Consider the following 13,631-nt stretch of genomic DNA (forward strand, 5'->3'; position numbering starts at 1 on the left):
TACTAGTTTGTCGGGAGCAGGAAAGTAAGACATTTAAGTACTTTTTGATTGTAAAACGGGGCAGATTAATTTGATAATGCTCATTGTGTTACATTGCTTTTGCTAAGGCTAGTTCAAATCCAAGAAGTCTCTGAGACCCTCCACGAACTTTCATGGCAAGTCCTACAGTGTGTGGCGGGGTGTGAGGAAAGGAACGAAATTTTTGAAGTGAAAACCCATACCAACTCCATGTTCATATTGTCACCGTTACCAGGTCGGCACAGTAACCGGTTATGTCATTAGATAATAATAGTGGGATTTTGACTCTCGACCTTATCATTATCTACGCATCCCATTGAGAATGAACAGGCTTTGTGGACTGTGAGACAATACATGTTGGATTAACGAAGGATGGAAAATATGATAACGGTGATCGGTGTTGTAACAGTGAACAATCAGACCGATTGAGGTTGGAGGAAACTCCTTCTGAGATAAATCTGGAACAAACTGGTGCCATTCAAATGATATTTTTCCGATTCGATATTCGCCCTCTTTGCGTTATTTTTCCAGAGTTCCTGCGATTTTAATATAGCCTTCGATAAAGAGTTGCGCCTTCGTACGAATATCTATGAATTTAAGGGGATTAAACCCCCATAGTGCATTTATGTCAAGTGAATATTTCGGTACCCACTAAGGCCCGAGATTATAAATTTTAGCACCTGCCTGCCGTCGTCATGTTAGCTGTCGAAAAGCGCAGTCACAATAAACTCGATTCCAGCGGCTTTATAGTAAGTTATTTTGATGGCAACTTAATACCAGGACCTCATAAATTTCACTAAATCAGTAAAACTCTGTGGCACTCACACGAGAGACTACTTTAATGATCCATTTTATGTTTTCGCACGACGGACATTATTTTAATTCGTCCGCTTGGATGGCTTCCAAGACTCGAAAGCACATGTTTATTTTATAATGCGTTTTTTTTACTTGCCTGGCTTCGGGACATATGTGATAACGAACTTATTTCCAAAATAATAATCTTGGTTTCGGTCGAAAATAGCTCCGCACGCATTCCTTATATTCGAAGTTAGAAGTTATAATTAAAAACGTCGAGGGTTGTTATTAACGGCGCACCTATAATTATCGGGCTACATTCGTAAAATAGAAAAAAAATATTAATGAGGTTGGAATAAAATGTTGCAGGTATGGATATAAAGCTGATTTCGTTTCGGTCGAACAGGTATGCGACCCGTAGCTTTAAAAATATTTTCGGGAACCCATCAGACGAGTAGATATATCACGAAATTATGTAAGGTTTTATTATGGAAACACGGATTTAATTTCGAAGTTTAATTAGGAGTCCGGGGCTGAAGAGGATTTTGAACCGTAAATATACGAAACGCAGACAACAATTTAAATATCAAAATTAGACGGTATGGAGAGAACCTGTGGGCGCCTCGTCGACAAAAATAGACCTCACAACCTATGCCAATTTTCAACCATCCTTAAATCACTTCATAAAGCTGAAAGTAATTCTCAAATTCATTCTATGTCTCCCAGCCGAGAGAAATTCTTGATTCAGCGTTTTACACGGCCGATGAAAAATGCGTTGATAGCTACCCACAGAACGAATAATTTTCGTACACGCTCATTATCGGAACCTTTCCAAAATCCAAGCAATTAAATCTTATTTTGGGAGACAACATAATATCTCCGGTGCATTTAACGCCTATCGTTTCTAAGGTAACAATTAAACTACAAGACTGGTACGGCATGGGAACCAATAATTAAGGAGAGGCCATGATAGATGGTCCAATCAGAAAGAAGAGGGGTGAGTGAAAAGTTCACCTTGCATCAGGTCATTACCTGGGTCAGCATGAAATTAATTGGCTTGAAAAATTCTATCTTTTTGGTACGCGAAAACCTGCCATAATGCCTTTACTTCCTGCCGTAATAATTGCAATTTATGCCACGATTCGTATCTAAGGAGTTTTCGCAAACACACGCAGGTATTTCGCTTGACAACTTTTGAGTTAGAGTCACTTGCTGAGGTCTCAGCTAGGACACCCTAAAAACTAAACCATTTTATGAGGGGCTCTCTTTGCGGGGTCTCCCGACGGATAAGTTCAAAGCTCAAGTTCAAATTTTCGCATCGCTTAATCACCTCTGGTAGTGGTTTATTGTTTCTGCTTCTGATCGACATAACTATTGTATAAAGCTAGAGATTTATTTATGGAAGACAACGTCAGAAATCTGGGCCAAGAAAGAATCGATCATTAATCTTTCTTCCATCTGACAGACAAGTAGGTAGTCGCTTTAACAGTCGGTATTCGGAAGATATGACGTCTAGGGACTCATCTATTAGCTGAGATGGAAAAATGACATTGAAGGGTTCAGTTACGACCTGGACAAGTAACCCACTGACTTAAATGTGAAAGTTTTAACATGTTGACTTGGTTTATGTACACAATAAAACCCTCTGACTCAACGGATTTTTTTGGTAACTCTACGTAGACTGGCCGCCTTCGTCTATAGGCCATTAGAAAGAAAGATAATTACGTCTTTCCCAACTCAAGTTGAGAATCTTATAAATAAGGCACGCATGCTCCTTGTAAAGGCGATTGACGTAGAGTGCTTAGTAATATTTTCCTTCTTATAAACTTTTCACTTTTGCATACGTCAAGCCATCATGGCGATAGGTGTTGAAGTCCTCGATGATGACACAAATCTCTATTTTGCAGGCAGGCTCTATGTTCTTCTTCCGACGGTACTTCCGACTTTTCTGACCTGCACCTAACTTTAAGCTTTATTCTCTTGCATCCTTGAATTAAGGAAACGATTATCCAAATACATTAATATCTTCGTGTCCTCAATAAATAAACTGCAAAACAGCCGATGTCATAATATTATGTTCTGAAAGCGTTTTTTCCATGCATCCAGTGTCTCAGAACTCGATATTGCCTGGAAAATTCTGATTTAAAAATTTAAATAGTACTAACTTAGCCGAAGGTCATGCACTTTGTTTTTGACCATTTTATAGACCTTTTTAGAGTTTATTTCAATACAGAAATTTCGGATCGTCGTATCATCGGAAGGTTTATGCATGGGACAGTAGTATGACTTCTCGTCGCATTATCGTTTCGTCGGATGGCAGATGCTTAGACCGCCACCTTTAGTCAGGAATGGAAGTGACTATTCATTCTAAAGCTATTTTTATTGCTCTCTCTCTTGAGAGCAATGAAAATAGGCTATTTAACACGCATGACTTGCTTCTCCCGATCACATATTGCATAGTGCATTTTTAATATTTATGAAGGCGACAAAATCATTGGAATTCTTCGTATGATAATCAGGAACTGAAAGTTGCTTCTGGAGCTATGCCGGAATTCGTATTTTCGAGAGGTGAGCCGGGGAAGCATTGATGTAGTCGAAGAAGCCTACAGACCTACAAATTGTGTTTAAACATAACATATAATTTCATTAGCATCGGCATAATGAAGAGGTGACATAAGTAGGTATAAGAAAGTATGCAAGTAATTAAGTTAAGAAGCTTAAGTGTTTTTATGAAGTCGTCACAGTGACAGGAAACGTGTGGCCTAACGGATGATAAGGAATATAATTTAATATTTGCAGTTGCCAACGACGTATGTATATAATATAAAATTGGGTAATGGGTCCGCGTTTGTATAACAAAAAGAGCTGGAAAGGGTCGTGAAACTGAGCCGAACTTATTTTACATTTAGTCTTATTGCTTGAATATATGTGCTAACTCACAAATATATATACTTCCGCAATTGCTCAAACGATCAGTCGCAACGAAATTGTGCCAGCAATTTCAACAAAATAATAAAACTTTAAAAATCCCTCCACATATGCACCATCAACGACACCTTTAACATGAAGCGGCAAGGCAGACGATTCAAATGAAGAACATCGTAAGTACCACATCACTCATAATCATCAATATAAAGTACTCAACGACAAACGCTAGACTTTTACCTTCTGAACAACCATCAATTTATTGGATCTTCCGCAGCAAAGATTTGTTAACTCATTTCGCAGCATCTTAATGAGCAGTGTCTATGCCATCATCGATTATGCTGCTAGCTTAAGGCAATTATTACAATTTGGAGGAGTTTAGATAAGTCAACGAATGCAAGTTGACAAACACGAAAACACAGGTGTGGACATGTGAAAGTATGACATATGAATGCAGAATTGGATATCTGGAGTAAACCCTGTTTTCGCCACTTTCAGGCGGACCAAACATCGGTAATGCATAAAGCACGCATGTCCTAGTGAATCCCGGATATATTTCATTTTAATTCCTCGTTTCAAGAAAACCGTAATCCACACCATTCTCAGTCTGGTGTCTGGACATGAATTTAATCATATAACATGCAGGCAGGCGGCGGCAGCAATGGTGGGACGACGGCTAGCGCCGCGGCGCGCCAGTTACAGGAACAGTGCAGTGGGTTAAACGTGCACAGGCACGGTTCGATAACGAAAAAAGAGGAGAGTCCAACTGTGCACTCCTCCTTCGTTTCGCCACGCGATTGTAACGCGCCACTAGCGTTGCGCAGCGCAAGCGCCTCTCGGAGCCATGGCTGCAAGGCGGGAATGCGGTCGTAGCCATGACGACGACGGCGGCTGTCCCCCCTTGCACTGGCGACTCCCCTCAACGATACAAGAGGGGGACTACGAACAGCGAGACTACGAAAACGCCAGCGACCGGCGACGGTTTGTGGTAAACTTCAGATGGAAATCGGAATTTGTCATGAGACGGCGCGGCAACGATATCCATTGCATTTATTGTGGTTGGTAGGTAGTGCTTGGCACAATCTTATGTTCACTTTTTCACAACACGAGAAGGAGGAGGAAAGGGATGGGGAAAAATCCAATAAATCTGAAAACCTTTAATCGGTCGGACGTTCCGAAAAGCTCCACAGAATGCCTAATTAAATAGTGACATCGTGTCTCTCGTAAAAACTCACTCGCCCTCTCAGCCTCTCTTTGGGCCATCTGAGCAAGGAGAACAGTGGCGATTTTCGTAGATTTTTCTTCACTAAATTAAAAAACGTGGGAAACGGTCTATTCGGCTGAGGCTAGCTCCTTCAGTAATATTACACTTGGAAGGGATTTGACGAAGAATCCACTGAACCGTACCAGAGAATATGATGTCAGCGGGTCAAACAAAATTTCCGCCTGGGAACCTGCAACAAGGAGGATCCTCTAAAGAGGCCCGTAAGAGCCTGGACTTGGGTCGTTCGGTTGCGATACGAGGACCCCAGATTACTAGGTCCAACAGGGGACCCCGGCCTAAAAATCAAAGGCAACAAAAGTACAAAATAGCTTTCAATTCTTGTGTGGCCATTTGCACGAATCTAAGCCGAGTTCAACTTGATTACTTTGAGTCTGTTATCGTTTATTGGAGGTAATATCTGTCATTACATGTGAGCGCAGCTTCTTACCCACTCAACCAGCAGTGTCAGGTAGGTATGTGCCATGAAGATCACGCTATGTCCTTCACAGTAGTGAGGAGTTCAGGTGATGTAATGACGTATAATGACAGCTGAACGTCACAGACATCATTTTGGTTATATAATACGGATATGTTATATCGCTGCAGATTAAAAAACAGTGTATAGCATGAATATTCGTTATAAATAGAATATTCTGCAGTTATTTATGCGGCGGAATTTCATGATTTAGCGCTTTGCGAACTTTTTTTTACCCAAATTAAAAAGCAGTTAGAATTTTACTAAAAGTTTTAATTGAAAATTTAACAAAAAAGGCACTCGCAAAAGTTTCTAGGCTAATAATTAACATGCGAAAGATCGAATTTGCACATGTGATTCTCCGCGTTTTTGATAACATTAGAAAAATATTTTAAAAAGAAGATTTTTTTAAAGAAATGCAAGAACTAAAGAAAGATGCGAAAAGGAACTGGCCATTGTGAAAAAAATTTATAACTTTAATTGATACGCATTCATATGGTAAAGATACACTTATAATAAAAAACGTATAAATTCATTTGAATACCCATATGAATTTAACTAAGGTTGTTAACCTGAGGGTCCACGAATACTCGTATACGTATCGTTTAATGGTTTTCAAGTCAAGTTCAAGCTTTCGGAATGTAAAAGTAACCGTGTGCACCCCTGGCAGGTATAGGGCCTCTCTTTTTTTTAATTCAATCTTTATGAAATGGCGGGACTAATCTATCTCTATTGTCAGAAGTAAGCACAATGGTGTCCGCTGACCAGGAGATCTCACAAAGCGAAAAGTTCAAAATGAAAAACCTGGACATATACGCTTTTATTGGTTAACCTAAATTCCAATATCTAATCAATTTTCCGGAAAGCACGTCCCCACTGGTAATAGAAGAAACCGGTTGAAAGTACTCACATAACGGCAAAGTTGTGCTCTTGCATGATGCACTCTGAAGTTTTATCCACAAAGGGATGTAGAGAGGTTATGAAGGCTGCGTATAAAATATGGTTTATTTTGACGTGAAAAATGAGTGAAATCTCAGTCACAAGGGATTCCGGGCAGTTGGAACGGTTTCAGAAACACATATACGCGTCCCTTAAGTATTAGTTGACCTGAATCAGGTCGGGAAAATATTGACTCTTTTCATTTGCGTCTGCAGTTAGTCAAAATACCTACGGGAAAAAGTTGAGAAAAACACCGACCGCTCTAAGATCATTACTCAAATTCGAACAATATTGTCGATATTGTCAAATTTTTCGTGTCTATTCCCCAAGGCCATCAAAAAGAAGCCTGAAGAGGCAGTGTACAGGCACACAAAGATCAGATTAGACGCGAGTAATTTACCCATCATAAATCATCTTAGAGGAAAGTGAATAAGTCGATCTTTTGCTAATAAATAGAGTTAATTTTCCATTAGGCTTTCCGGCTTATGTTACACCGACTATAGAATGACAGTGTGGGTGTACAGACATACGTTGAAGATTTCCTGAATAGATATTACACAACTAAACAAGTATCGGAGAAAATCTATAAGGAACCGTTATCGGTCCGCCTATAGGGCAACATCTGCTGGTCAGAGAGTTACTATTTTGCATTTCATCATAAATGTCTAGGACGGCTGAAGTGTCGAGGAAAGTTTCCTAGGCGAGTTTCGTACAAAGTCGAAGTTTTCTGTATAATGTATAATCTCACGGGTGGTCCAAGTACTTTAAAAGGATTGAGAAATTAGGTACTTACCGGGACTCCCTAGAAAAACCGACGAATACAAGACGCCTCGGCGAGCTGCATCCGTCGCTGCTCGAGCGTCGGGCGGAGAGGACCATTCTCGCCGTGAGCACCATTTACCTAAAAAGAAAACAAACCTTTAGAATTACAAATACGACACCATAACTAATTGTAAAAAGGAGAACGATTGGCTCCGGCATTAGAACACACACGCATCAAATAATCTGCAGTGTAATGCATTATAGTGGTTATTAATTTCATTTCGGGCAAAAGTATTTCTTTGGAAAGAAAAAGAATCACTTCTCTGGAAGACAATCTAAAGGATCTCTTGGTAAAAAATCGAAATTGCCTATTACCATAATTCGCATTCAACCGTAAAGGTATGCTGCCTAGTGAGAATCCTGATCCGATAACAAGATAATCCGACGGATACTGGTCGTTTGTGAGAACGGCAGTGTTATTCAAAATGGGATTGTAAGAACGCAAAACTAAAAAAAGCCTAAGTAAGCAATACACATATTAGCGAGAGAATTATAAAATAAACATGTGGGAAAACAAATAAGCACACACAAGAACATGTGCATACCCCTGTAGTGCTCCCATATAAAAACACTGACCACGAGTATGTGGTACATCAGTTTCTAGTAAACAGATTCAAGTGTTGGATAAAGAGATACCGTGGTAGATTTTAGAGGGTTTAAGATTCATGCTAATCCCCGACCTATTTCCCCACGTTATAATATTCAAGAAACGATTTGTTAAGTGAGCGAGTACTAATTGAGACGTCCTCTCACTGCGGAACTGGGTACTAAATGCAGGTATTAGTTCTCTTTGGTGAATAGCAACGGAAAGGACATTATTGTCGAAAATAAAGATTTATGGGGGAGAGTCTAGATCTGTGGCAGGAAGAGTCATTGAGGCTCACGCGGAAAAAATATTCCTCACTTAACGATGCTTTTGTGCAACTTTTTGGTGGGGTAAATAAGGTCCCAAAAGGACACCGGCTAATCGTTAAATATTCTGTTAAATTTCTCCTTTTCCTTTCGGATAGGCTGCTTATCAAACTGTGAATTTGAACGACTTCCCATTTTAACTGTCATTTAACCGATTAATAAACACTAAAATCGTCAAATTCATATCACTTGTACTTCAGAAATGATAGCGCAAGAGCTTGATGTTCACAGTGCAGTGTGATGAGGAAGAAGAGTTCTCTATCAAGCAAAAAATTTGAAAATGTCCGGTATAAATGTGAGTTATGGTGGAAATTTAGGGTATAATTTGGTAGTAGACATGCTCACGTACTCATAAGGCAACAGTAATGAAAATAAAAATGAAGTATTGATTGGTTGTGAAAAGTAGTGCTTATAGAGGCCGCGTGTAAATAGAGGCAAAAGGATACGGAAGCGAACGACACTGACAAGGCATTTGCTGTATGCGAAAGGTAATCGATGATAAACAGATGACGGACCAGGTTTAGTCAATAACGCCGTTTCTGGCCTGCTACAGTTCGCCTGCAGACGGCAGTAATAAAAGGGGGTCCGTTGCTCCACTTTCATTACCACGGGATTACAACTAGTCCCAGTCTACGGGTGGTCACTAAACGAGATATTACAGCTTTAATAATAACTTCTTTAGGCGCCTCATTTCGGTAACAATGAAGCAGTAGCTAATATTTTTGCTGACTAATCTTGTGATTTAAATGAAACCGACTTTACAATGGTATATTGTTACAATAACAACCGCTCAATGTAAATAATGTACAATTTTATGATCTGGTTATTAACGATAATAATATCTTTATATCAGTAATGGGAAGTTTAGGAATTTTTGCTTTGACATTACGTAACGATTAAGCTGTTACGTGGGCGCGTGATAAAAAATATTATCGTTCTAAAGAACGTTAGAGGAATATTCTCTAGATGATGGATGTGTCATGGTCAAGAGAGGAAAGCATCTGATAGTAATTAACATAGAAAAAACTAGAAGATAAACCAACAAGTTTTCTTACACACAGCATGCGGTAACATCCCACAAGCGAAGCCGATGCCATCCCTGAAATTGAAGTCATTGTAGTGGTACCTCACAAGGGTTTCGGTTTAACTTTTTGTCATCGCTTTCATCATCGCTAGATACATCAGAAAAAGGAATTTAGATCATCGCAGCAGTATCGAGAACTGAGAATATTAAAGCTGACCCCGGGAGTCTAGAAGTACTTATTATTAAACCAAACAAGAGGCTGCTACAAGAAGAACACGAAATCCAAAACAAGACGTTGCTTTCATAAAATTGGGCAATAGATCTGTGGTTTGCAGAATAATAATTGATGAGGCTGTAATACGCTGTGGCTAGCCGATCGGCAATGCCGAATCACGGATGCGTTTCATTCAACTATACAGGAGGAAGCTCCGGAATATTATCCATTTAGGTCTATATTTATCCATATCCATTCTCCCCATATCTTCCCATCTCGGCAAAGGAAACTTCCTAACTTCAGCAGAGAAAGAGGAATCGAGCATAGGAGTTGTGGTAAGCTTTTCCGGTAGGACGGCATAATCACATGGAGCACGCCCCCAATTACCGGATAAGGATAAAATGCTCGTTTATATTATAATTCCATAGTGGGAAGAGCTTGAGGAGGAGGAGAAGGAGGAGGAGGAAGAACTTCTATAATAATTACAGTCAGGTTTCGTAGTGTAAACAAACTAGCGATAAAAGAGTGAGGGTTATTGGTTGGGATAGGGGACTCTGCTTGGTCTGGGACCTACTGGAATGGTTGTCCCGGTGACACGATTTTTCCAGCACCAAGTCTTTTCGGTGCAACTGAGAAGATTCTAGAGATCATTCCCTACCTTATGAAGTGAGGTCAAGATAAAGCAAATGGGATTTGGGAGAAGAGCCTTTTAAGCGAGGCTTTGAGTTGGTAAATATTTTTACAGCAGAGTTTCCGATTAGCTCACATCACCGTTAGTGTTGAAACCATGGAGATAATGGTATCCACTAAAATTTTCGAGAAGAGAAACTGGAAACGTTTAAACTAAATTTTATGGCAGTTTTGGATGTGCACACGGTAAGATGCGGTTACAAGCGCCGCGTAATGATCTAAGTGATAGGTGTAGAGAGGATGAAAAGTGAATAAAACACATGAGTCATGAAAGTCGTATGTCTGATAAACGCAATTTTAAGAACTTTATTACTGCCTCGACATCCAATATATTACATATTACGTCGTTACTAGGAAGTCGTGAACCGATCACAAACAAGTGCCGCTGATGACTAAAGATAAATATGTAGAAGGTGAGTAGGTATATACTGCAAAGGACCAGATTCTGATGTCACATCTTGGTACAGGAATGAAAATAGCAATTTTTAACACTGGAAAAACGAATACTTGAAGAATGTTTGCAACGCTCCGGACTGGCTATTATGGCGCAAAATAGAAATTCTAACGCTCTAACGTAAATGTTCGAAAATTAGCCATGTCATTGAGAAATGGCTTTAATATACGTGATTTACAAAATAATCTTGATACCATGAAAGAAATTGAGAGTCATGCAATGTTTAACATGCATATTCATAATGCCTTTAATAGATACATATAATGATAAGAGATCAAGCGAGATAGGAAACGAAATGCTTACCAGCATAAGTAGGAAATCTTAGGTTTGGAAAGGTGCTATTGATGCCATCCAAGTTTATGGTTGTGAGATCCATGCCAAGAGCCCTCTCAAATGAACGAACGTAAATGCTCCTTTGACTTCGCCGCAGGTTTTAATTATAGTAATGAGATAATGCAACTTTACATACACGGTAATTATTGTTATTCTGCATTTTAATTAGGAACTAGAACTGGATTGCTGCGTATCGTAACCGAATTAAAAATGATAATTTAGAAACCTTTAATGATGGTTTATTTGATTACTCAGTTTCAACACGATAATGGCCATTCCTAGTTGATTTAATTAATGGCAGTTTTTTGTATTGTGGTGAAGATAATTTTAACAATTACATGGTGGTTTTTTCCGTGAGTGATTTTTTTTCTGACGACCCCCAAGGGCGTTCACACTCTCTATTGGCAAACATGTTCCTTTTATTCAAGCGGCTGCTGAACGTTGCACATCTTCCACGATGCGGTTCAAGTGACACATCATGTGACAAATTAAATTTTATTTAACAAAGGGACGTACGACAGTTGCAGGAGAACGCTTCAGCCAGCACATATCAATGCATTGTTTCCGCTCCTGCTAGCCGTCGCTTGTTCGAAAAGAAAATGGCAACATACCAAACTCCATAGTCTTCCAAAACAATTAAACACATACCAAAAATAATAAAACGCCCTTTGCGCACCCCTAGTGCATTCCCAGTTTTTCCGTTAACATTCCTCTATACGCACCACGACTGTGCTAATTGAAAAGGGCCCAGCAGGGGAAACGCAGGCAGGCGGTGGCAAGCGGGGGAGAGAGATTGCGTTCTTATGTCTTGTAACGACAGGTTGTCGGAATTAAAGGGTGGAATTTTGATTTACGAATAGAATCGACAGCAGATGCACGCGTAGCAGTGTGGAGGGCCAACCAATGGGCGTCCAGACTAGAGACGCCTGCCTTTCCGACAACTGTACGGCGTCGCGATGAGATTTCGCAGTCCCCCCGAATTCTTTTATTCTCGCGTTCTTTTTGTAATTGCGAAAGTTCAATTTTGCTTGCATGCCTGAAATTCTTCATGGAATGTTGCCCTTTTGGACCGAAACGTCGATATGAGAATCATGCATTATTCATAGAAATGGGTCGTGTCATTAGCGATCCAAAACTAGAAAAATTTATATTAGCGAGGAGGGCCCCGGCTGCGGTCGCGGTGCAATTTACAAATTTTAAAACAACGATTTACAAGCCCAATGCCGCGAGACAACAAAAATACGAAACTTCTAGGTGTGTTTGCGGAGCACTGCTTAAATCATCGTACCAGGTACAAAACGTGAACGAGATAGACCATCTTGATCGTCAAAACAACAGCTCCTCTACAAAAAAGCGGGACGTAAAAGTGAAATATGATATCTCTGTTCAGCTTGAAAACGTTAAGATCATGAACGTAAAGGTCACGAGTTTTCTCTGTTTTACGCATCGTCAGGGTCCTAATTGTTCAACCTTTGTATAAAAATGACTGTTTACGTGGCATAAAGTGTCTACATCTGACCTCTTACCATACGAATTACAATTTATCATTTTAGCTGATAGCATCACTTCATGCTTTGTAATAGTAAAGTATATTTAGAGTCGAATATATTAAACTGCGATGGTTATTAACGTCGGTGGGATATTTTTGGATCAGGGTTAACTACCTTATTTAGTCGCCCGAGAACCATGCAAAAAGTCTGCTTCTTACTGCGTACTGGAGTGCATTGCAATCTTTATAAGGCAAAACTAGGAAGTAGGAAGTCATGTTGCGGCCCTAAATTACGACCTGAAGGCTATTATGAATAATAGGCGATTTAGAGGGTCTGATAAAATGGCCGCAAAGGATGAAGCCGCGTCTCCATTTTGCATCAAGCAACGATGGGCCGAAGCACACGCAGAGCGATGCAAGATGGAAATGTTGTTTCACGTACAGAAATCGGGCGATTGAGTCCTCACTGAGTCCAAACGATATTTTGGTGGTAATTGTGCAGTGGCACCTCCAGAACGGAATCGGAAGAGATGCGAGGTTCGACTCGCTGTCTGCGTCCCTCCAACCCATTAAAAGACTTCTTAAATGTTGTTTTTTTCTTCACCGAGACGACATCATAATGAATCGCGATCGAATCAAATGTCAAGTTCGTCACGTCACATCTGCAAACGTATAACAAACCACCACCGCCGTCACCCTCGAAGCTTCTAGCGAACCATCCTCAGAGTTCGTCCGCATCTTCAGTGGAACGTCGGGACCGGGGCCAATCAACGATTAAATTATTGGGTCCCACAATTGTAGGAGATCAGTCGCCGAAATAAATTTTTATCGAACACGAACTTCTGACATCATAGCCGTCGATGGCGTAGTCAATCAATTGGCGTAGGTCATGTCGCCACAATTTTCGAACTGACAATGTGGAACCGACTTGCCAGCCAATTACGAATCTCGTTCAAAAACATGTCCGCCAATTAATTAAAACCGCACTATCTGGGTCTGCACCGATTAATAATGGCGGTCGCAAGGCCACGTGCCTGCTGACACTCTCACGCGCAAAATGCGATGAATCATTACCGTTAAATCAAAGAATAACGCTACACTTCGCTAAACATTATTCCATAAATTTCAGCTGTCGTCTCCATCCATCCCAGCTCGCGCGTTATAGCTCTATAAAATATGATAAAACGTAGGTTATTTAAATGCTTTACTTGTTGCGGTTGGTCAAAATTAGCTGAATGGCAACTATCTTCGTTATTGAACTATAAGGTTTAATTAGC

The 13,631-nt window shown here is 40.1% G+C and overlaps 1 protein-coding gene across 4 annotated transcripts in view; it reads right to left on the reverse strand.

Moving 5' to 3' along the window:
• Positions 1–13,631, reverse strand: part of hth (homothorax) — a 161,293-nt gene that overhangs the window by 37,036 nt on the left and 110,626 nt on the right. For all 4 annotated transcript variants that reach the window (XM_066299818.1, XM_066299819.1, XM_066299816.1 and 1 more), the window contains one exon: positions 7,210–7,317. In XM_066299818.1, the coding sequence (XP_066155915.1) occupies positions 7,210–7,317 (108 nt within the window). The remainder of the gene's footprint in view (positions 1–7,209; positions 7,318–13,631) is intronic.

Source organism: Euwallacea fornicatus, chromosome 34, assembly GCF_040115645.1.
Source record: "Euwallacea fornicatus isolate EFF26 chromosome 34, ASM4011564v1, whole genome shotgun sequence".
In the NCBI taxonomy this organism is placed as follows: domain Eukaryota; kingdom Metazoa; phylum Arthropoda; class Insecta; order Coleoptera; family Curculionidae; genus Euwallacea; species Euwallacea fornicatus.